Raw genomic sequence first — 24724 nt, 5'->3', positions numbered from 1 at the left:
TCAGTGTGGTTTTCTAGATCCATCGTGTTGTAGCACATGTGAGGGCTGCATTCTTTTTTATGGCTGAATAATATTCCATCGTATGGACAGACTTTATAAAATCTGTTCATCCACTGGTGGACATTGGGTTATTTCCACCCTTTGGACGTGTTGGCAGGCTATTCCTCAGGGGTGCCAGGTTTATTCCTACCCCAAGCCTTTACCTTGCTCTTCTCTCTTGTGAAAGCCTTTGCTGCGTGCAAACTTGAGGGGTAACCAAGGGCATGGGGCTGTGGGCTCCAGCAGGGCAGGGATAGTGCCTGTTTTGTCTTCTGCTCCATCCCCAGCATCTAGCACAGTGCCCGATGCCCGCAGTTGGGGCTTTCAGCCAATGTTTGTGGAGCCAATGAGTTAGTGAGTAAGAATGAAAGCATTGTAGGACCATAGAATGGTTGAAAACACATAAAGCTCAGCATTGGCAGAGCCTGGCTGCCCCACCCCTGCATGTCCCCAGAGCTGAGAAGGCCCTGTGGTCCCTCCTGGGAGAGCCACCCCCACAAGGCCATGAAAGTCCTGCTCACTGACTGAGGCCTCCAGTGAAAAGTCCAGACCTAACACCAAAGCAGGAGGGACCTTGTAGTCCCAGCCCCATATCCCCCCTGCCAGTCCTCTTCCGCGAGTTCTTCTGGGGGCCGCCTGTCCGTTCACACTTTTGAGGAATGTGGTCACCACGGAGTGGGGGATGATTCTGTTGTGATATGTGTAAGACCACATCTCCCAAGTGGGTCAGAGAGGTGGGGCTTTGGGGGTGGGCCAGAAGTGGCCTGAAACACCCCACATTTCTGGAAACAACTTCATGCTAATGAGGCCAAGCTTTCTAAGGGATGAGGGTCTCTGAGGCAGGCACAAGCCCCTCCCCAACAGTGTCGCTCCTTATCATGGAGGCTGGTAGCTTACCCACTGGGCTACAGAGATCATGGGGGTGACACGAGTGGCCCAAGGTGGCCCAGCCTGTGAAGTCTGGAGCCTGAGCTTGCATCTCCCCAGCCAGGCACAAAGGCATCAGATTAAGTCACAGTGAAGAGTCCTGGTTTTACTCTTAACATGAGCCCCATGCTGCATGCTTGATGGCTGTCGCCCCTGTCATCATCATGTGATTAAGGAAGACTGTTAAGCCCACTTCATAGTTAAGGAAACTGAGGCCCAGAGAGGTTGAGAAAGCCACCCAAGGCTTCACAGTGGGGTGAGTAGGAAGCCAGATTCCACATGTCTCCTGCTTGGGCCTTGTAGACCTGAAGACTCCAGACAAGGCCATTCCCCACCCCTGGAGCAGGGGGCGGTGAGGTCACTGACCTGGAGCCTGCAATGAGGTGATAGGCCCAAGGGGAGGCTCCCAGCTCAGCCACGACCATCTGGGCCACTGCTGCCTAAAAGGGGAGAAGGAAGTGGTTTTGTCCAGTACTGGGGAAGGAGGCGTAGCTAACACACATCCGGGCTGCCTGGTCCGTTAGACACAAGTTCCTACACTCAGGGCCTACAATGTGTGTAGGGCTCCCTAGAATGTTTTGTTTTGTTTTGTTTTGTTTGTTTTTTATCAGAATTAAAAATGAATGCAATAATAATTAATATATAATAATCCAGCCCAGACTATACCAGTCTAGGAACCATCACAGTCATAAAATATCATTTTAAATGTGGTTTTCTTTCTTTTTAAGATTTTATTTATTCATGAGAGAGAGAGGCAGAGACACAGGCAGAGGGAGAAGCAGGCTCCGCGCAGGGAGCCTGATGTGGGGCTCGATCCCAGGACCCCAGGATCATGCCCTGGGCCAAAGGCAGACACCCAACTGCTGAGCCACCCAGACGTTCTTTAAATGTGGTTTTCTGTTGTGTTTCGTTTTGTTACAGAAGAAGTCATAACGTGGCTCCATGTGCATCATGAGGCCCCAGAGAGTCCAGGCTTGACCCTGCCTCAGGGCCTCTGCCCATGCTCATCCCCCACCTATTGCCCTCCCTTTTCGCACCCCACAATCAAGTTAACAACTACCTGCCCCCACTCAAGTCCTTCTTCCTCCAGATCAGTTAAGACCCCATCTGGGGATTCTTGCAACAGATGCCACTCCTTCCTGACAGGCTGTCTGCTTTGCAGCATTAATAATTTCTTACTCTTCTTCATTGCTTGCCAGATCATAGATGCCAAGGGAGTGGGGCTCACACCTCTTGGGGTCCCCTCTCTGCCCCCTGAGGATCTGGCACACAGTAGGTGCTCAATAACAGCTTGTTGTGGGTGAAGCAATTGGTGTCCCTCCACCTGCAACTCAGCAGCTTTTTTGGACTGCAGACCGAGGGCAACCAGGGTTGTCCTGGTCCCGCCCCTGGGGCTCACCTGCTTAAGGAAACAGGAACAGGCCAGGGGCAACAGCCCCACCCCGCTGACGTGCAGACCCTGAATCGAAACCAAGGCTCCCACAGGCTCTGAGCCCAGCAAGAGTGAGAGCCTCGGCTGCTCAAGAGTCTCCCAGGTATGTGCCGGGCCGCTCAAGAGTCTCCCAGGTATGTGCCGGGCCGGAATCCCTCAGCCAGCCACAGGCCCACTCTGTGCCTGCCCCATGCTGGGTGAGGCCAGGGCCCCAAGAGCCTCAGCTCCAGCCCAGATTTCTAGAAGACAGAGCATGGGAACCAGACTAGGCCAGAAGGAGGGACAGAGTGTAAGAGACCAGAAAAGCAGGAGGAATTTTCAGTGGGAGCTGACCATTGAAAAATGGAGCTGGGGCTGGGGGGCTGGGTGTTCCTGGCAAGGGGAACAGCATGGGCGAAGGTGTGGAGGGAAACAGAGCTTGGTCAGTTCAGGACAGAGCAAGAGTGGCCTTAGGGCTGGAATGTGGGGGATGAGGAGATGGGGAGGCCCTGATGTCAGAGTCAGGCAGTTGAAAGTTAGTGTGAATTCATTCATCCCCGGATAGCTATTCATCAGCAGACACCCCTGTGCCTGCCCAGTATCAGGTAGTGCAAGGGACCTAGAGACCTAGCCCTGGGCCTGGTCTCTGCGAGCCAGATGGGGGAGTCAAAGCCAGATGCAGTGCTTTGTGCATGGAACCGATGAATGAATGTACATCAAGCGTACATCAAGTGCCCACACATAGTAGGTGCTCAGCTTATTAATAGTAAATGCCTGGGGATACTCACCTAGGCCCGAGAGTTTCCCACAAACACCTCCCCTTGCCAAACCAAAGTTAGGCAGGACTGATCCTTGTGGTTCTTATGACTGCAAGCTGCCCATCAGCAATGGCCATCTGGAAACTTTGAAGAAAACAAAATCTTACTTACCAGCCCTGATGTGTACAAGGCACGCCAGGGGGGCACACAACCAGGTTGCTGATAGAGACAAAGCCAATGCACATGGCCCTAGGGTTCTGCTTTTACTGGGGTTGAGGGTGGGGGGCTAGGGTTTGGGGGGCCTCCTTGTTGATAAGTATAAAACATAAAAGCAGGAATTTAAAGCATGCTAAGAGAGAAAAAGAAAAAAAGAAGTGGGGGTAGTGACCTAAATGGCCAGTTATCTAAATCAACCAGGATCCCTAAAACAAAGGAGCCTCTTGGTAAGGAAGTGGGGAGGGGGGTCCAGGGAGAGCATCCTGGCTCTTTATCTAGCTGTAGGCCTGGCAATGTGTTTATTCGAGATAGAGTTCATTGAGTTAAAGCAGATGACTTGGCACTCAAAGCTTAAGTCAGGCACTTGCATTACAGAAAGAAATGTTTGTAAAAGCCAACTGTCAGGGCTCACACTACACACAGACACTTGAGCTCCACAAGGTAAGGCTAGGCAAAAACGTGGGCAGGAACAGAGGAGAAGATGGGAGACAAAGCAGGGTGCCAAGGCTTTGTCCAGGGAAATAGACAGGAAACCTGCCTGGAAAAGGGGATATTTTTGCTGGGTCTTGAAGGATAAATAGGAGTTCTCCCAGGGAGAAAAAAGAACAAACCTGTATACATTACCCCAGGCTAGGACACTACTGGATCATGAATACTTATTATATACATGGAGTGTTTAGTTCTGAACCAACCAACCATACTTTCCCAGGTAAATATCAAATCCCCAAACTACAGATGAAAAGAATGGCACGGAGATACTAAGTGACTTACCCAAGGTCCCACAGCAGCTAAGTGGGGGAGCTGGGGCTTGAACCCAGACTATCTGGCTCTGATTCCAGGCTCTTCATTGCTTTATCACCCTACTTTATTAAATATTTCTTAATTTATCTCTTTAATTTTACTTGTCCCAGAATGCCTTTGGGTCTCTCCCAGGAGGGTGTGCTCAGCATCTGTCTGTCTCCTGGCAGAAGAAAGTCAATATTGACCGGGTTAGTTACTATGTCCCCACCCTCTGGAAACAACCCAGTAACAATGAACCTTCTGCAATATTGAAACATTAGATAGGGCCAGCGTAGGGGGTGGGCTAGGTTAGGGACAGAATTAAGGGTGACCATGAAGGGTCATGAGTGGACCACCCAGCAGGGCATGACCTGGTTTTGCATTGATCTGATACTCTTTTATAAAGCAGTGCTGTTAATTGTCTTCAGCTCCATGTCATTGGCTCACAAAGTCCAGTGTTACCTTGAGCTTCAAACTGTCGAAACTCATGTGAATTAATGATGTACCTGACACATTACAGGTGTGCCTTCAGTGGCCACCAGACATGACGATGTTGGGAACGAAGGGAGTTACTTGGGACCACAGCTCTCTAGTGTTTCTTCACTACCATTTTGCCATGTCCACATCCCTCCTGGGATGTTGATATTTATTTAAATAAAGTCAGTTCTTTAAAAAAAAAAACAGTATTTATTTATTTGAGAGAGGGCACAAGCAGGAAGGGCAGAGGCGGAGGGAGAGAAGTCTCAAGTAGACTCCAAGCTGAGCGCAGCACCCAATGCGGAGCTCCATCTCAGGACCCTGAAATCGTGACCTGAGCAGAAACCAAGAGTCAGGTGCTTAACCAACTATGCCACCCAGGCACCCCTAAATAAAGCCTGCTTTTTAAGCTTAAATGCATATATTTATAAAGCGGAACTTTCTAACGCTTTTAGTAATGGCATAATAAGAAAGGACAAGGACAAATTCTTGGAGGATTTTTGGAAGGAACCAATGAATGAATGTACATCAAGTGCCCACGCATAGTAGGTGCTCAAGAAACACAAGGCAGTTTCAAGCCCATTGCTCCGCCCAGCCTGGAGGACTTCTCAAAGGAGGAGGCACCATGAGCTAGCTGTAAGAATAGAGAAAAAAGGGATCCCTGGGTGGCACAGCGGTTTAGCGCCTGCCTTTGGCCCAGGGCGTGATCCTGGAGACCCGGGATCGAATCCCATGTCGGGCTCCCGGTGCATGGAGCCTGCTTCTCCCTCTGCCTGTGTCTCTGCCTCTCTCTCTCTCTGTGTGACTATCATAAATAAAAAAATAAAATAAAATAAAAATAAAAGAATAGAGAAAAAATACAGGCAGTGGATGAGGCTTGACTCTCTCTTCTCCATCTTACTGCCAGGTAACCGCCCCCCCCAGGAAGCCATGACGGAGGCCAGAAAGCTGCCCCCGCCGTTGCCCCCACGGCTGGACTGGTTCGTGCAGACGCAGGTGGGCCAGCTGGCCCAAGGAGGGGTTCCTGCATGGTTCCACGGTGCCATCTCGAGAGAGTAAGGACACACGCATATCTTCTACCCTGCCCTTCACCGTCTTTCCTTGTCTGCCCCCACCCACGCTGGGCAGATTTTCTGCAGAATTCTGGGCTCAGCTTGGCTTGGTGAAAACAACTCTTAAGTCTTGGGCTTGAGTCCTGCCTTTTCTGTGGACTGATTGTGTGACCATGGCCAGTTACTTCCCATCTCCAGACCTTGGCTTTCTCTATACAAGTGGCCACCAGACCAGCACTGCCAGAGACCCCTCCCCCAAGGCCAGGCATTGGCCACTGACGGCAGGATGCAGCCTCCGAATCCTCCTTAACACAGTGTCCCAAACAGCTGCTCTCAATCCGTCAGGGATATGACCAACATGCACTTTTTACATTGGACTGAGTTCTGGGGACATGAACAAACCCACCTCATTAGTCACCCCCTTGGTTCTAAATAAACAAAGTGAAGAACATTTATGGCCACCATTAGCATGTAGAGAAATCAAGAGAACATTGTGAAAGCCACAGGGAGAATGAATTGGCCATTGTCTCTGAGTTCTGGGGTGCGCCAGTAAGAACATACTATGAGCCACACGTTGCAATGTTGAAGTTTTTAGCAGCTAGATTAAAAGAAGTAAAAAGAAATAGGCAGAATTAATTTTATTTTATTTATATATTTTTAAAGATTTTATTTATTCATGAGAGACACACAGAGAGAGGCAGAGACATAAACAGAAGGAGAAGCAGGCTCCCTGCGGGGAGCCCCATGTGGGACTTGGTCCCAGGGCCTTGGAATCACAACCTGAGTCAAAGGCAGATGCTCAACCACTGAGCCACCCAAGTGCCCTTAGGTAGAATTAATTTTAAACCAATCTTTTATTCAACCCACGATATCCAAGATATTATCACTTTAACATGAGCACTAAAAGCTCATTCATGAGATAGTATACGTTCCTTTATTTTGTGCTAAGTCTTCAGAATCTGGTATCCTGTGCCAAAAGCACATCTTGATTTGGATTGGCCACACTAAGTGCTCAGTGCCACACGTGGTCAGTGGCCTCTGGAGCAGACAGCTGGGATCTCCCCATTTTGTCTCATAGAAGGTCACGTTCCTCTCTGTGAATCCCAGATAAAAGTAGTAATAATGGTAGTGAATATAGTAATAATCATAGTGAGCATCTGGTGAGCAGTTACCAAGTATCAGTTCCCACACTCGTGTTCCATTCATTTGATCTGCTTTTGCATCAGCCCTGGGAGTGAGGGTTTTCTTTCCCCTTGAGGAAACTGAAGGTCAGAAAGGGCCTGAGCTTTGCCAGGTGTCACACAGCTAATGAACAGAGAAGCTGTGGTTTGAGCTCAAGTGTGCCTGAAAACAGCTCCTGCATGGTTACCTCTGACACCCTGATCCACTCAAAGATGCCTTAATGGGGATATTTCAGGCACTGGGGAAGCAGGCAGGCACTGTGAAGGCTGTGGGGGATAGGAGGAAGACTGTCCTGGGGTCAAGGTCATCAGAGGCCTTCTGCCACTGATGGGAACACACCTGTCCCTGATTAGCCCAAGGTCTGAAACAACAACCACAAAGCGTTTCAGGCTTGTTCAGGCCTGGGATGACGGGTGCACCAGGAGTCTGGCTAATATGGTGGGCAGCTGAACTGCAGCCATCTCCCTCCTGTATGTGTCCTTCCAGGGATGCCGAGAATTTGCTGGAGTTACAGCCACTGGGATCCTTTCTCATTAGAGTGAGTCACAGCCACGTGGGCTACACACTGTCCTACAAGTAAGGACTGGGTGAGGGGCCAGGGAAGGGGCACGAGGGCTCCAGGGATTTCTTGGAGGGGGCAAGGGGTGCTTCATACCACAACTTCTTAGAGAACAACTGGTATAAAGTTCTGTCCAAATCTGGCTCAAGTGAGCAGCTGCAGGTCCGGCTGTAACCAGCAGATGGGGGTCTTGGTGGCAACAGCCTGTGTGTCTGAGAACAGGGGCTGCTGGGAGCCCAGGAGTGACTACTGCCCTCCCCTAACTATCCCTCTCCCTTCAACCACCTATTTGGCAACCCTCTGACTCCACCTGGAAGAGACGTGTTAGGGAAACTCAGGGCAGTCCAGCTCCTTAAGGCCTCAAAACCTGATCCAGTTCAGCAATACAAACTACTTTTCAAAAGGATTCTAGGCCAAAGGAATAAAAAACCCAATGGCTCCACTACAGAGTTACCGACAGTGGGAAAAGCTTAGGCTTTGAGTCACACAATCAAAGGCTTGGCTCTGCCACTTATATACTGTGTGACCTTGGACAAGTTACTCGACCCACCTGTGCCTCCCTCAAAGTCCTCACCTCTAATACAGGAATGCTAAAATTAATTCAGAGTCTTGTTGTGAAAATTAAGTAAGCACATAATGCACCATTAATAAATGCATCCATTCATTAACAGGGCTTTTACTGAGGACCTGCCATGTGCCAGGCACCTAGACTTAGCCTGGGACCGGCTCCCATTTTCATTATCATCACTTCTATTGATCATTTGAGCCTGGCCAGGCACCAAGCTAAGCTTTCATCTGCAGTAGCTTATTCCATTTTCATGAGAACTCCTGAGGTCAGCCTCATTAGCCCCAGGATGAAAAGTGACCCCATAGATGGGGAAACTGAGGCAGAATATGTTCAGTCACCCACCAAGTGTCTCATGGCTGAAAAGTGCAGAAGACTGATGGGAACCTGAACAGTCGGACTGCAGCCTCGTTGCTGCCAGCTCAGTGGGAAGATGGGGACGGGATGAGGGGGAATGGGATTTCCCAGCCTTAGCTCTGTCGCCGCCACAGAGCACAAAGCTGCTGCCGCCACTTCATGGTGAAGCTCTTGGATGATGGGAGCTTCAGGATCCCTGGGCAGGAGAAGACCCATGCCTCGCTGGATGCCCTGGTCACTTTTCACCAACAGCAGCCGGTGCGGCCACATGGAGACCTGCTGACACAGCCCTGTGGGCAGGTGAGGTTGGGACCGTGGTGAGCCATAGCCGCCCTGCCAGGGGCCAAGCCCCAGACTCATTTTGTTCCCACACACCCCATTCAGCCTCTGGTGATCTGTCACTCTTATGGTCCCTGTGTCCCCCCTCCCATGGCCTCACCCTTCCTGGTCCATGTTCCCTGCCTCACCCCAGGCCCCCAGGCTAATTTTTTTTTACAAGGGTTCATTTGTGGTGGGGGTATAACCTTGGCTGATCTCTAGGAATAGCGTATCTCCTTATAAGACTCATGTCAGGGGCTGAGGAGGGGGTGCAGGGGGAGTCCCAGCCCTCAGAAGCTCCTGTGGGAGGGGCATGCTTCCATACAAGGCTTGTGGGCAATGCAGCTCCTGAGCACCACCTTCCAGAGTTTGTCTGGGACCCTGGGACCAGCCCACCCCCCTCCTTGGGGCTGAGCTGCAGGTTTCCTCTGCCCCACAGGAGGATCCAGTGAATGTGGATTATGAGGATCTCTTCCTTTACTCCAATGCATTGACTGAGGAAGTCACCAGCCCCGCACATGGCCCCAGGGAACTTCAGAGTCCTTCCTCCTATCCCAGGGCTGCTGCACCTGAGGAGGTATGTGACAGAAAAGCAGCTGGCACTTCCAACACAAGGGAGGGGCAGGAGCAGAAATGGCCAATAGCTGCCAGAGACTTTTTAGAGTGAAAATTGGGTCCTATAGCTCCAAGCATGAAACCTAGTGATTTTTCAAGACACTGCCATTAAGATCCCAACTGTGACCTCACTACTCTTTGTGCTCATCACCAGTCCAGCTCCCGCCCCTCTGCTATCTCTTCTGCTGTTCAGATACATCAAGCTAACCTCAGGACATTTGCATGTCCTGGTCTCACCTCAGGGCCTTTGTGCATGTTGGTGCCACCCACCTCAGGGACTTTGCACGTGCTGTGTGTGCTCTGCCCCCAGATTTCCTATGCCTCGCTTCTTTCTTCAAGTGTCTCCCTCCCCAGACTCCAGACTGAAAGTAGTCCCCTCTGCATTCTCCATCACATCACCCTGTTTATCTACTGCAGAGAACACCTCACACTTTAAAAGGTCTTTTTGAGTTAAAAGCTAATGTGTGAGTTTTCACATTTCCTGGCTGCCTCCCCCATCAGACTGTGAGCTCTGGGAGGCCTGGGAATCTATCCGGCTTGTTCATCCTATCTTGTTCATCTATCTGCCTCTCCTCCCCTCAGAGAAGACCGGGCACAGAGAAAGTGAGCAACTAGTGAATCTGTAGAGTAGATGAATGAATAAAGTAACAAATCCCACCTTCTCAGGGTTGACTGGACCTTCAGGAGCCCCTAGGCTAAGTGTCTTCCATGCCTCCCACATGGCAGGGAAGTTCTGATGATAGTAGACATGAAACAGGGTGATAAGATGAATATCAGTGGCGGGGGGGGCGGTGGGATAAAGGGTAAAGAGAACAGTCAGGGAAGACCTCTTGGAGGAGGTGGCATAGAACTGGGACACGTAGGATAAGGAAGAATCAGTCACACACAGAGATGTAGGGAGGGTGTTTCCAGCTCAGAAAAGAGCACATGCAAAGGTCCTGAGACTCAGTGTATTTGAAGAACAAAAGCCAGTGTGTGGATGGAGTGGGGTGAGTGAAAGGGTGGTTGTTGGGAGCCGAGGTGCCAGGATCAGCAGGAGCCAAATCATGCAGGGCCTTGGGGCCAGGATGAGGAGCTGGCGTCCTATTCCAGGTGTGCAGAGGAGTTGCCACCAGAGAGCCTGTGGCTGCCAGCTGCAAAAGGGGCTGCCTGGCAGCAGTGGTGGAGGTGGCAGGAAGGAGGCAGGGACTGTCCAGTGGGAGGGGCAAGAGAAGGATCTCTGGGGGTGGAGCAAGAAGAGGATATTTGGGCCATTTTAGAAGGGAGCCTGCTGGTGGCTTGGAGGTGGAGGGTGAGGGGAAGCAGGACCTTGTCATGGTTTGAGTCCCTGGGTCCCTCCATCATTTGGGAGGCAAGGATGTGCCACTAAGGGAGCGGGGAAGTGGGATGGGAGAAAGCAGCCCCATGAAGGGTGTGTTAGTGAGCAGGTTCCCTGTGGTTATCTAGGGCTCACTACCCCTTGGAAGGCTGGGGATCTGCATGGGGCATGCACTTCAGTTATCCCAGCTTAGGGGTGAGGAGCTGGGATACTGATCCTCTATCTTCCATTAGTCCCTGGCCAAGTGCTGTTCCTGGGAGATTTTAATTCTCTGGCACTTCTGATCTGCCACAGGGCCGAAGAAGGACCCCAGGTAGGCTCCACTGCTGGCATTTGGGAGTGGAGCCGGGGGCCCTGGGTGCCCAGGACAAAGGGATATGGATGGGGCATTGTCGGCATCTGCCACTAATTTAGTCACTTGAACAACCAAGTAGATCAGGGCCTGAGCACCACATTTGACCTGTCTCCATATGGCCCACGAGCTAAATGTGGCTTTTATGTTTTTGAATGGTTGAGAAAAATAAAAATAAAGGTAATATTTCATGACCCGTGAAAATCAGAGGAAAGTCAAATTTCCGTGTCCATAGTTTTGCTGGAATGCAGGTGCACTCACTCATCGGTGTACTATCTCTGGCTGCTTTTGCCCTACAGCAGCTAGGCTGAGGACTGAGAGACCGTATGACCAACAAACCTGAAAATATTTGCTCTCTGGTCCTTTATGAAGAGTTTGCCATCCCTGGGGGAGGTAGTGGAGCTGTTTGTGGGGATAGGAAGGATAGGGCATGGGATCAGGTTTGGGGCTTCAGCCCCTGGATGTCTGAGTGGAACCCATGTCCCAACCTCCAAGGCAGATTGAGTTTTGGGGAGCGAGATGGTCCCAGGTCTCACCTGCTCTTGGTTTCAGACCTCAACGAGGCCTGCCCTCCTCCACTGGCCGAAGGGAAGGAAGCCAGCAGCAGAGATGGACAGAGCTTCCACGCAGGAAGCCACTTCCCCCTCCCCACCGAAAGCTCCTCTTGCGGAGACCCGCCGGAAACTCTGGAAGAACCTCAAGATGCTGCCACAGATGGGCAAGAGGGTCCAGCAGCAGCTGACATCCCACCAGACATCTATGAACTCGTCGTCACTCTGGAGTTCTGGGCCACCGGTGGTGACACACAGCTCAGGGGCCAGGCCAGGTGACACAAACTGTGAAGATAATGTCAACACAGACTGCTTTGTGGCCACGCCCATTGCAAGCCCCTCAGAGCCCCAGGATCTGAGAAACAGAGGTGACCCCTCCAGGAGGGCCTCAAGATTGGCCAGCTGGAGCGAGGCGACCCCGAGTACCAGGAGTTGGCACCAAGTGGTCGTGAGGGCCCTGTCCTCAAAAGTGTCCAAATCAGAGACAAAGGACTTGATAGAACCCCAGAAGGACTGGCTCCCTGAGGAGTACCGCCCACCGCCGCCCTTTGCCCCTGGGTACTGTTAGAGAGGAGGTTTGCCCTGGCTCTGGGACCCTCGCTGCCAGGGGCTGCTCACACTGGACCCCTGGTCTATCTGCCAGTCCTCAGAAACCTGAGAAATGTAATACAGACATTGCTTGGGTCTGGTCCTGCAGTTGCCAATGGGGTGGCCTGGTTACTTGCATAATAATAACAATCGGTTACAGCAAGGGTCTGAGGCACCTACTGGGTGCCAGACCCCATGCCAAAGCCTCTAAGTTCATCATTTCTGTTACGCCTCTGAGCAGGCCCAGTAGGTAGGCTCATCCTGTATATCTTGAAGAAGAGACTAAGGGTCAGAGAGCAGGAGAGACATGGCCAGGGTCACCCAGCCACAGGGCGTCAGTGTCAGGATTTGAAACCCAGTCCGTTGGAGCCCTTTCCCCACATCCTTTGCACCTGGCTCAACTCCAAGTACATCCTCGCCTGTAAACGGAGCTGTTCACACCTTCCTCCTGTGGTTCTCATGCAGGTGGAGGAGGTGACACCTGTAGAGGGCTTGGCACACAGTACACATTCCTGACACCACGTTCAGCTTTAGGAGAGGCATATGAGCTCCTTTCTTTAAAGAAGGAGAGATGGGATGCCTGGGTGGCTCGGTGGTTGAGCATCTGCCTTCAGCTCAGGGCCTGATCCTAGGGTCCTCGGATCAAGGACCGTATCGGGCTCCCTGCTTCTCCCTCTGCCTATGTCTCTGTGTCTCTCATGAATAAATAAATAAAATCTTTAAAAATATATATGAAAAATATTTTTAATTTTTTTTTAAATAAAGGAGAGACATGACCCAGGGTCGCTGTTAGCAGTGGGCCCTGGAGGAAATCCCAGGTCACAGGGCTGTGAGACCCCTGATGAGCACTAGACATCTCTGGGCCTGTTTCCTCATTTGGAAAATGAGGAGAAGAGCAGTCCCTCTTCCTCAGGATGAAGCAGTAGGATGCACACAAAGCTGAGGCTTTGGCTCACAGTAGGTGCTTAGTAAGTGGAGGTTAGGGTGGGAGTGGGTGCTCTGTACATGATGCACAGTGCAAGTGTCTGGGAAGGTGCCTGGGGGCTAGTCTCAATCGCAGGAATGACCACTCTCTGGACTGACTGGGCTATAGATGGGCCCCAGGAAGACCATAGGTGGAGTGGGTGGGGGGCTTCTCGCATCTGCAAGGTGTAGATGCCTGGGATCTGGAAAGAGGTTCCAGCATCCAAGGCTGCCTTTGCAGACGACTTGAGGTGTGACCTTGGGCAAATCACTCTGTTTGCCCTAAATGAAGGGTGATTGCTTCTCAGTCAGCCCTGCTGGGATGCCATAGGCAGCAAATGCAATGGCAGAGAGACGGGTGCTTTGTAAACTGTAAAGTATGGTGCCAGCCTCAGTGAATGACATTACTGTCACCCCCTCAGAGGCCTCCTCTGGCAGTTCTAATGAATGAGAAAGGAGTTAAAGCTTTGGTCCCCTTGAGGAACTCAAGGATTGTTGGGGGGAGAGGGAACTCAGGAGGTTGGGGGTAGGGCTCAGCCTTGGGAGGCCCTGGGGTGAGATCTCTTCGGCCAGATCTCTACATCTGGTCTCTGCCCACCTAAACTAACAGCTACCGGGGCACTTCCAGGCCTCATGGTGGACAAAGATCTAGAAATCAGCCACTTCCTTGTATAATTGGGGAGATCATGGCTCACAGAGGGCGCAGCCACACCCAGGGTCACACAGTGAGGGCAGAGGTGAGATCCCAGGCATCCTCTCTCTCATCCGGCAGGTTTAAGGTGAAAAACATGCCTTCCAAGCAGATGTGACTCAGTGACGTGCGTTTATTCCCAGAACCCACGGAGACCGGATTCCACAGTGGAGTGAGGGGTCACCCGGTCCTCCTCTGACCCAGCTTCTCGCCCACGGTGCTCTCAGATGCGGATGTGGAAGGTGCTGTGTGCAAAGAGAAATAGAGTCCGTCATGAGGCAGAGCTTGGCCCTGGCTCGTCCTCCTCCTGAACTCTCCCAAGGGGAGTCCCTGACACAGGCAAGGAGCTACTAAGGGGAGATGGGTCCGCTTAAGAACCCCAGGCGGTGGCTCCCCTGACTCCCACAGGGGCGGAAAGCACACCTCTTTGGATGGGAGTTGACCTTCCGGCTCCGCCCCAGACTTGCTGTGGGACTCTAAGTGAGTGGCTACCCCGCCCTGGGCTTCAGTCTACTCCTCTGTAAACGAAGGATAATAGCCGTCCCTCCTACATGGGGCTGTAATGAGGGCGAAAGGGGCAAAGGCACAGGGTGCTGTCACACAGAGCTGCTATCAGCGATAGGGCTCATTCAATTGTCATTATTCCTGTCTCTGTCAGCTAAGAGACCAGCGGGCTCCTTCAGGTAGAGGATGGGGGGACCTCCGTGCACATAAGGACACCACCCGTAATTATAGCCACGACAGCAACCCCGGCACACAGATACTGAGCACCTACTGTGTGCCACGCACTGCCCTAAAGTCTTCCCATGTACTAACTCGGGGGTCAGCCAGCTGTTCCTGCAAAGAGCCAAATGGTTGATATTTCCAGCTTTGTGCAATGACTCAGTTGAGCCTTGTAGCTCAAAAGCAGCCGTGGCCAGTACATACATAAGCAGGCATGGCTGTGTCCCAGTGAAACTGTTGATGGACATGGAAATTTGAATTTCATATCCATTTCATGTGTCGTGGAGTACTATTAGTCTCTAACCTTTCCCCCACCATTTACAAAATGTAAAAGTCATTCTTAGCTCCCGCGAGGTACAAAAATAGGTGGCTGGCCACCCCCATTAACTTGCTATCAGCCCTCCGGTGAGGGCTCTGATTCCTCCCAGGACTGCCAAACACAGTTGCCCACTCTGTTCACTGCAAAATGTTCAGGCAAGAGAGGGCTGAAGACCAGCCATGTTCCATTTGCCTAAAGAGCTGTGTCCACCCACAGGGGGTGCTCATGGGGCCCCCAATTATCCCCACTTTAAAGATGCAGGGACTGAGGCCAGGGAGGCTGGGAAAGTTCCCTATAGTCACAAATGAATGAATGGAGGAGCTTTCACAAGTGGAGTCCGCACACTAGTTCTGCAGGAGCCCCTCTCAGACATGGAAATGGATTGTGCAAAGTGGCGAGGAGTGTCACACCTGAGGAAGTCGGGTGCCCGCAGGATCATGTTCTGGAAGTCTTCCAGGGAGAGCCGCCCATCGTGGTCCCCATCGGCCTCATCTAGCACCTTCTCGCACACCAGGCTCACCTCCTCAGCGCTCAGCTCCCCTCGTGTCAGCTTGGTCACTGTCTGCTCCAGGTCCCATGCACAGATGTAGCCGTCATTGTTAAAGTCTGTGCAGTGGGATAGAGGGGATGTGGAGTGGGGGCACAGCTGGGGGTAGACAGGCCGGGCCTCTTGTCCCCTTGTTGCAGAGGAGGAAACTGAGGCACCGGAAGGAGCCCAAGACCCTGGGGTAATAGCTGGATCTTGCTTTAGAATTGGGCAGAGTCCTGCTGGGAGGTCATTCATTCCCCCCATAAGTATTTACTGAGGACCTACTATGTGCCGGGCATATGTGACTGTTTTTAATCTACAAGTATTTAGTGAGTGCCTACGATGTTCTAGGCACCGTGATAAAGTTTTGTTCATTTGACAAGCTTTTAGTGAGCACCTACTGAATGCTAGGTGCTGTGATAAATTTTCTGTCAGTCACACAATATTGAATGCCTACTTTTTCCCAGGCACGGAAGACAGATGGGGACAAAAATAGATACTCTTGCTGCCCTTGGGTTTCATCAGAGAGAAATCAGTATGAAGAGGAATGAAGCAGCACTGCTCCATGCTGGGAGAGGAAATAGGATGTGGGGTGTAGAGTGGTTGAAGGTGGAAGCTGCTTTTGACCTAGACTTCAAGGTAAGCAGGAGTCAAGGCAGAGCTGTTCCAGGCAGAGGGAACAGCAGATGCAAAGTCCTAGAGGGAGGAGGAGTTTGGGGAGCTGGAGGAAGAGAGAGGCCAATGTGGCTGGAAAGGAGTAAGGGGATGAGGTCAGCAAGTAGCAATATGGGGCGCAGGACAAGTCCATGCGGGGCCTCAAAGCCCCCTGGGGAGACATCTGTGACTGCAGGGCAGCTCCTGGCCCCACACCTGGTCTTGTTCCCACCCCCACCCCACCCCCATGTTCCCCTACCCCCGAGCTCTGCACACACCATAAATTTTAAAAGCATAGTAGGCTTTGAGGTCGCGGGGAGCCATTTCGCTCATTACGGAAAACATGTCCAGGAAGTTGTCCAAGGTCATGTGGCCGTCCCCATCCTCAGAGAACACCTGGGCAATCCTCTGGCGGAACGGGTTGTCCTGGGGACAAGAAGCAGGGAGGGGACTCAGGGCACCATATGGGATCACTCTCAGCACCCACCTTCCTGAAACCTTCAAGTACCCCCCATCTGAAAACTTCCTCCCTCCCGCGGTCCCAGGAGAGGACTTCAGGCAACTCCTGCCTCTGCCCCTGTGATCTTGGTGGCCTTGACCCACTTCTGGTTCCGGATGCAGCCACCTGACTGGTTGAGGTCGATCAGAGGTCACTCTCCATTGACAACCGTGATTGACTCTGGGGGAGGCTGGGGGCGGGGGGCTCAAACTGGCCAGAGGCTGCCCTGGGATGGTTCCCGAAAGATGGAGGTGGAGGGATCTGCTTTCTGCTGGTCACAGAGTTGACCAGAGGAATCTGGGGCTGTTGGGGCTTCCCTTCACTACCTCAAGCAGACAGGCTGCCTGAGACTGAAGCCCCCTCCTGGGAGGAACTGGGAGGTGGAGGGAGACTCCCGAGCACGACCTCAGAGACCCTGGTTCCAGCTGTACCTGGCGCTAGCTCTGCCCCTAGAGTTTTTTCTCCTGTGTTCCATTATATTTCATCCCTCTCGAATGAGGTTTCTGTCCCTTGTGATAAAATCATCTCTACTCAGTCACTCACCCCACAAGTCACCTTTTGGCAACACAAACTACATGACAAACATCCAGCAGAAAAGAACCTGCTTTTTTAGTGGCTCTTGCCATGAGAAGCAGAACTCCCATTCCCTGAGCACTTGCCATGCAATTGGCCCTGTGCCAAGTCCTTTACCTGCACTATCTCATCTCATCGTTCGGACAACCCCAGGTTTGAATCCTATCTCTGTCACATCCTAGCTGTGTGACCATGACCAAATGTCTTAACCTCTCTGAACCTCACTCACTTCTTTCATCTGTAAAATGTATCCGCTTCATAGGAATGCAGCAGGGAGCATCTCTATTTTCCCCTCCCTACCCCATGGCCCACGCACACCTTCAGCTCGGGCATGCTGCTGATGAGCTCGTAGGGCACCTTCACATCAGGACAGCTGGTATAGTCGAGGGGGACAAGCTGGGGAGCCAGGTCCTGGTAGCGATAGAAGAGCCTGGTGTGGGGAGGGAAACACCAGGAAAGGCTGGGAGATGGGGTGGGAAGGGCTTTTCCCTTTTCTCTCATTCTTGCAGCTACTCGCTACACATCATGGGTGCCCAAGAGTCATCAGCTCTAGGCCCAGCCCTCAGGCACACAGAGCCGAACACAGACACATGTACCCCCTGGGGACAGGGCCAAAGTGGATAAAGGACCCCAGAGCTAGGGGAGACTTGAGTGAGGACACTGGTACTGGGCTTTGAAGAATGAATAGGAGCTGACCAGGCAGGTGGGGACAGCAAAAAGGAGAGTGCTTAAGGCAAGATCATTGCACGCCAAACATTCAGAGAATCTGAGTGAATCTATGAATCCTGGATATTATCACAATGTTGGCAAGACTCTGCCTCTAAAGACTCCCTATTCTCACATTTTCCTCTCATCCCAGAATGTGAGGGTTCTCTAAATGGGGAGAGCAGAGACAAAGGCCAATATTCAGGATTTTTTTTAATGCATGCAAGGCATTTTGCAAAACACCAAGTGCCACCCCCACTACCTAGATTGTGAGGCCAGCTCTCCACTCCAATGTCCTCCCTGCTGATGCTCTATTTTCACCAGAGGCATGAGGCTAGGCAGCCTGGTAGAGACCATGCTTGGTGAGTCAGAGGTCCCCAAGCTGCTAGGGGTTGTTTCTGAGAGAGATGAGGAGCTCTTTGGGAGCTCTTTGGACCCAAGGGCTCCTTGGGTCATATGATGGCTAGGAACTCAAGAATGGGGTATCTGGAATTTAAACCCTGACCACCCAGTTCTCTGCCCAGGCTGCCTCATGGAACAGCCTGGGTTTGGGCTTCTGTATGGCCTTGAGCATGTCCTTCTTCCCCTCTGAGCTTCGTTATTATGCTGCCAAATAAGAAGCTCATGATGGACAAAACACCAGCCCTCAAGTTCCTTGGAGCTCTGCCCATTTGCAGAGCTGGGGCCAGCTCCCCTGTCCAAACCTCAGTTTCCCCATCAGTAATCTGATCATAATGGCCAGGATGACCCTACGAGCTGTCCTCACCCAGACAATGGGGCTCACTGGTGAAAGGTGTGCCCATCAATAATGGATATCCCATGCCCACACAATTGGGGCCTTGGCCCCTATCACTCTGTATCTGAACCCCAGCCAGCTTGGGTTTCACAGCTCCAAGTTCATCGGTCGGGGCCTTTGGACAATGGCCCCAGGCTGAGCAGTAATGTGGGATACTCATGTATGCCTCTCTCGCTCACACAAGCGACCTGCAGCAGCATCAGGCTGCCTACCCACACCCTTACCTTGGTGCCACCCCCACAGCCCAGAGATGACTCTAGACTCTACCCCCAGGTTCCCAGCCTCCAGTCCCAGCCTCTTTACACTGGGCTCAGGGGATCTTTCTAACATGCTGATACGTCTCCCCCCAACTCTCCAACCCCGGTCACATATTCTCCATGGCTCCGCACAACCCATGGGAGAAAGCCCAAGCTAATCAACCTAGAGACTGTGACAATATGACAGGATGTGGCTTCTCATCGTCCCCATCTCTGCCTCCATCCCCTGACCATGCCTGCAATCCCCCCCTTTGCATTTTAACCACCATGAGGCACTCAGTCCTGTCCAATTGCAAACATCCTCCAGCAACGGATAGAAAATGGTCCTAGGTCTTCCTCTCTTTCTCCCCAGACCGACCTCATGATTTCCTTTCTCGTGAAGAAGGTGCAGTCCTGCGGAGAGAGATGTTGACTTGGCCCAGAGCCTGCCTCAGGGGCTTCCTTCCTCTCCCTCTCCCTGCATGCCCATCTCTGCCTGATGCTGCATGCAGAGCTGCACCAGAAACCCTTGCTGACTGCACAGCCAGGACAAATGATGCTGTCCCCACTTCGCAGGCCGGGGAAACCAAGGCTGCTAAGCCTACTGAGGGCCTAGCCCATCACCCCTACCTGATATGCTTCCAGCTGCTCATGAGTGAAGACTGTCTGCTTGTTGCCCATGGGAAAGACCACTGCCGGGACTCAGGAACAAGCCCCCAGTCTTCTCAGAGCCACACGGGTTGCCAGGCTGCTGCACATCAGCGTCTGGGCAAATATCCCTGCCCTGGCCGTCACCTGCCCACCTGCCCTGTCACCCCCAGCCTGGGTGAGATCAAGTTACAGCTGAGCTCTCTGGGCAATAGCCTGAGTATGTCCATGGCCACCAGGACAAGAAGGACTGTCGGAGGTCACAGAACAGCAGACCATGTCTGCCACGACTGGGTGAGGCTGAAGGCATGGGGCACCTTCCAGAGCCAGGCAGGGTGATGAAGAGACTGCAACATATCCCAACTCAAATACCAGTTCTCCACCCAGTAGCCTTGTGCCTTAGACAAGTCACCTGGTCTCTCTAAGCCTCGTTTGTAAGATGGAAGTTATATTAGTACCCAACTCATCAAGTTGCCCTAAGACCAAACAAGATCATTAATGCAACCAAAAAACCCCCAATTTTTTGATATTGGGTATGAGCCAGTTTTAGGCACTGGGAGCATAATAACTGGGTGAAAGAGATAAATGAGGTCCCCAGGTGTGCATTGGAGATGATGATGATGATGATGATGATGATATGACTTAAGAAAAGTGATCCAAGGTATAAGTTTGAGAAACAATCAGTTAAATGATACCAAACAGAATTCTTTATTGCAGGACTTGTCAGAGCCTTTAGCATGCTGATGTTCACCATGCATCCTCAATGGGTAGGTACAATGTAGTAGCTGCCAACTTTATTAAGACCCAGAATCCTTTTGGGCAGAACACCTAAAGGTCAAAAATCCTTTAACCCAGTGCTCTATGCTTGTCTTGTTCTGGATCTCTCCTGTCTCTCCACTTTGTTCTCCTGCTCAGCCTTTTCCAGTGCCACACTCCAGGCCCCCTAAACTGCTCTTGGATCTTCCCTTTCCCTCATCCCCACTCGTTCTGGTCTGGACGATCACAGTTCCTCCCATTCTCATCAACCCTCCTCAGCCCCAGTCTGTGAAGTCATCTCGTAGAATGTAACTATGATCAGGCTTCAAACACCCCCTTAGGATGATTTTTTTTAAAAAAAACTGACAATATCAAGTGTTGGAGAGGATGTGGGGCAACTGGAACTTTCATTAATTGCTGATGGTGATGCAAAATAGTTTAGCCACTCTGGAAAATGGATCAGAACTTTCCTATAGTTAAACATATACTTACCACATGACTCAGCCATCCCACTCCCGAGTAGTTACCCAAGGAAAATGAAAAGATCTATGGGCACACAAAAACATGTACATGCCCACAGCATGAAGAAAATACTTGCAAATCATATATCTGATAAGGGACTGATCTCTAGAATATATAATGAACTCTAATGAGACTACAATAAAAAGACAAATTGCACAAATTTTTAAAAATGGGCAAAGATTGGGGGGGGTGAATAGATGGAACACAGGATTTTTATGGCAGTGATTTTTTTTTAAAGTAAGCTCCACACCCAGCATGGGGCCCAATGCGAGGGTTGAACTCATGATCCTGAGATCAAGGCCTAAGGTGAGGTCAAGAGTCAGATGCTTAACCAACTGAGCCACCCAGATGTCCCTTTGGCAGTGAATCTACTCTGTATGATACTGTAATGGTGGATACATGCATTATACATTTGTCCAAAACCATGGAAGACACAATACCAATAGTGAACCTTAATGTAAACTTTAGATGATATGATGTGTCAATGTAAATTCATCGCGTGTAACAAATGCACTAGTCTTGTGGGGGATGTTGGTAATGGGGGAGGCTGTGGGTTTGTGTGTGGGGGGAACAGAAAGCACATGGGAAATCTCTGTACCTTCTGCTCCATTTTGTTGTGAACTAAAATTGCTCTAAAAATAAAGTCTATTAAAACAAAACAGAACAGGTAAGGGATTTGAGTAGACATGTCTCCAAAGAAAATATACAAATGGCAAATAAGTATATGAAAAGATGCATAACATCATTAGTCATTAGGGAAATGCAAATCAAAACTACAATGAGATATTACTTCACACCCACCAGGATGCCTATAACAACAACAACAACAACAACAACAACAACAACAACAACAACAAAAAGACAGACAATAGCAAGTGTTGGCCGGGATGTGGAGATACCGGAACCCTCATACACCACTTGTGGGAATGTTAAGATGGTGCAGTTGCTTTGGAAAGCAGTTTGGCAGTTCTTTAAAAGGTTAAACATAGGGACACCTAGGTGGCTCAGCTGTTGAGTGTCTGCCTTCAGCTCAGGGCATAATCTTAGGGTTCTGGGATCAAATCTTGCATCAGGCTTCCTGCGAGGAGCCTGCTTCTCCCCCTGCCTAAGTCTCTGCTTCTCTCTGTGTGTCTCTCATTAATAAATAAATAAAATCTTAAAAAAAGATTTTATTTATTTATTCATGAGAATACACAGAGAGAGAGAGAGACAGAGGCAGAGACACAGGCAGAGGGAGAAGCAGGCTTCATGCAGGGAGCCCAATGTGGGACTTGATCCCGGGTCTCCAGGATCAGGCCCTGGGCTGAAGGCGGCACTAAACCGCTGAGCCACTCAGGTGCCCAAAATCTTTTTTTTTTTTTTAAAGATTAAGCATAGAGTTACCATATGACCAGCAATTTTACTCCAAGCTGAACATAACTGAAAATATGTCCACTTAAAAATTGTATGTGAATGTTCATAGCAACATTGTTCATAATAGCCCCCAAAGTAGAAACTACCCAAATGATTGTGGTCCATTTGTACAATGGAATATTATTCAGTCATATAGAGGAATGAAGTCAGGGCACCTGAGTGGCTCAGTGATTGAGCATCTGCCTTTGGCTCAGGTCATGATCCCAGGGTCCTGGGATCGAGTCCCATATTGGGCTCTCTGCAGGCAGCCTCCTTCTCCCTCTGCCTATGTCTCTGCCTTTCTCTGTGTGTTTCTCATGAATAAATAAAATAAAATCTTAAAAAAAAAAAAAAGGAATGAAGTCCTGATACATGCCACAATGTGGATGAGAATTGAAAACATCATGCAGAATGAAAGAAGTCAGACACAAAAGGCCACACAGTATGTGGTTCCATGTATATGAAACTTCCAGAATAGACAAATCCATAGAGACAGTGAGCAGATGAGTGGTTGCTAGGCCGGGGGAGGGGGACAGAGAGTGACTGCTCATGGGGATGGGGGCTTCCTTCTGGGGTGGTAAAAATGTTCTGGAACTAGGTAGTGGTGATGGTTGCAAAACTCTGTGAAGGTGATAAGTCTCACCTCATTCTAAAGGGTGACTTTCATGATTTGTGAATTATATCTCAGTTTTATTTATTTATTTTTTTAAAGATTTTTTATTTGTTCATGAGAGACACAGAGAGAGAGGCAGAGACAAAGGCAGAGAAAGAAGCAGGCTCTCTGTGGGGAACCTGATGCGGGACTCAATCCCGGGATCCCGGAATCACGACCTGAGCCAAAGGCAGACGCTCAGACACTTAACTGCTGAACTACCCAGGGGCCTTATATCTCAGTTTTTAAAAATATTTGTTCATAAAGAATGACTGCAACTTTATGCATAATTACTAAAAACTGGAAACAACACAAATGTTCTTCACCTGGGGAATGGTTAAACAGACTGAATTCCATCCATACAATAGACTACTACTCAGCCATAAAACAGAATGAACTACTGATATACACAAAAGGAATGAACCCCAAACACGTTATGCTAACTGAAAGAAGCCAGACTCAAGAGACTACCTATTGGATGATTCCATTTATATGACATACTCAAGAGGACAAACTGTAGGGACAGTAAACAGATCAATGGTTGCCAGGGGCTGCAGATGGGGAGCAAGGGAATCTTAGGGGTGATGAAACTGTCTTATATTTTGATTGTAGCGTTGGTTACATAGCTGTATTCATTTGTCAAAACTCATAGAACTAAACACCATAAAGGGTGAGTTTTTTGCATGTAAATGCATTTTTGAAAAATGAAGACAATTAAGAAAACTAATTAGCAAACACCTTACTCCCTAGTGCCTCCTGGTTGAAGTCCTGATTGCTATGCCTGACCCCATCAGACACCCTGTGATTTGCTTATGTGCCCCCAACCTGTGCCCATCAATGATTAGTTATTGAGCACCTAGTGTGTAGGTGTGTGTAGGCACTGCCCTACATCCTGATAATACAAAAGCAGTGCTCTCAATGAGCCCACGTTCTGGTGGGCAAGCAACCAGGTAAACACATTAGTCAGGAGTGCTAAGTTCCAGGAAGAAAAATAAAACAGAGAAGGGATAGAGAGAAGAAGTTGGGTTAAATAGATTGGGAAGGGAAAGCTCCCCTGATGAAGTGATATTTGAGTAGTGACTGGAGGGAAGTGAGGGAATAGTCAGTGGGAAGAGAGTCCTGGCAGGGGGAAGAGCAAGTGCAAAGGCCCTGAGGGCTGGGGTAAGTTTGACACCATTGGAAGAGGGCAAGGCAGCTGGTGCTGTGTTGGAGCTCAACAAGCAATAATGTCAACTAGTAAGCTGCTGCTCATGTTGGTCAGCCACCGGAGCTGCCTTTCCGACACCCAACTCCAACAATGGGATTTTTTGCCTTTTTGCATTTTCAAGAAATCATTTTTTCATGGTATAAGTAAATTAATTTTATCTTTGTATGGATAAATTCCAGCTTTACTATGATAAATAATAAGCAACCATATCCCCTTGTAATATAGGACATAGAACTCAGAATCATAATGACAATACAGAATTTTAATAATCATCAGGAGAAAACAAATCAAAACAACAATGAGATATCACTGTCAGGATGGCTATTAAAAAAACAAAAGCCGGGATCCCTGGGTGGCGCAGCGGTTTGGCGCCTGCCTTTGGCCCAGGGCGCGATCCTGGAGACCCGGAATCGAATCCCACATCAGGCTCCCGGTGCATGGAGCCTGCTTCTCCCTCTGCCTATGTCTCTGCCTCTCTCTCTCTCTCTCTCTCTGTGTGTGACTATCATAAATAAATAAAAATTAAAAAAAAAAAAAAAGCCATCAGGTGAGGATGTAGAGAAATGGCAACTCTGTGCACTGTGAGTGGGAAGGCAAAATGGTGCATCCACTATGGAAACCAGCATGGAAGTGCCTAGAAAAATTAAAAATAGATCTCCCATAGGGTCCAGTATACATCTAAATGAATTGAAATCAGGATCTCAAAAGAGATATTAACACTCTTATGCTCATTGCAGCATTATTCACAATCGCCAAGCTATGGAAACGACCTGAATGTCCATGGATGGATGAAA

General features: G+C 50.1%; 2 protein-coding genes across 6 annotated transcripts; one reads left to right on the top strand and one right to left on the bottom strand.

Annotated features, from left to right (window-relative positions):
• Nucleotides 1–1552: 1552 nt before the first annotated feature.
• Nucleotides 1553–12795, top strand: HSH2D (hematopoietic SH2 domain containing). Of its 5 annotated transcripts, none has more exons than XM_049098189.1 (6): nt 1555–2501; nt 5516–5663; nt 7329–7418; nt 8458–8623; nt 9081–9218; nt 11479–12795. In XM_049098189.1, the coding sequence occupies exons 2-6, from the start codon at nt 5539–5541 to the stop codon at nt 12043–12045; spliced, it is 1086 nt and encodes a 361-aa protein (XP_048954146.1). In that variant the 5' UTR covers nt 1555–2501; nt 5516–5538; the 3' UTR covers nt 12046–12795. The 5 variants fall into 5 exon arrangements, with proteins under 5 accessions (XP_035558390.1, XP_048954147.1, XP_048954146.1 ...); XM_049098188.1 differs by having other exon boundaries at nt 1555–2532; XM_035702497.2 differs by lacking the exon at nt 9081–9218 and having other exon boundaries at nt 1553–2532.
• Nucleotides 12796–13942: 1147 nt separating this feature from the next.
• On the bottom strand, nt 13943–19434 carry CIB3 (calcium and integrin binding family member 3). Its single transcript, XM_025458421.3, has 6 exons — nt 19384–19434; nt 19133–19167; nt 17335–17446; nt 16223–16370; nt 15172–15367; nt 13943–13964 (listed from the first exon to the last, which is right to left on the bottom strand). The coding sequence occupies exons 1-6, from the start codon at nt 19432–19434 to the stop codon at nt 13943–13945; spliced, it is 564 nt and encodes a 187-aa protein (XP_025314206.1).
• Between the last annotated feature and the right edge of the window lie 5290 nt (nt 19435–24724).

The sequence above is a fragment of the Canis lupus genome, chromosome 20, assembly GCF_003254725.2.
Source record: "Canis lupus dingo isolate Sandy chromosome 20, ASM325472v2, whole genome shotgun sequence".
In the NCBI taxonomy this organism is placed as follows: Eukaryota; Metazoa; Chordata; class Mammalia; order Carnivora; family Canidae; genus Canis; species Canis lupus.
Note: the sequence above shows the minus strand (reverse complement) of the source record. Positions and strands in the feature narration are given on the sequence as shown.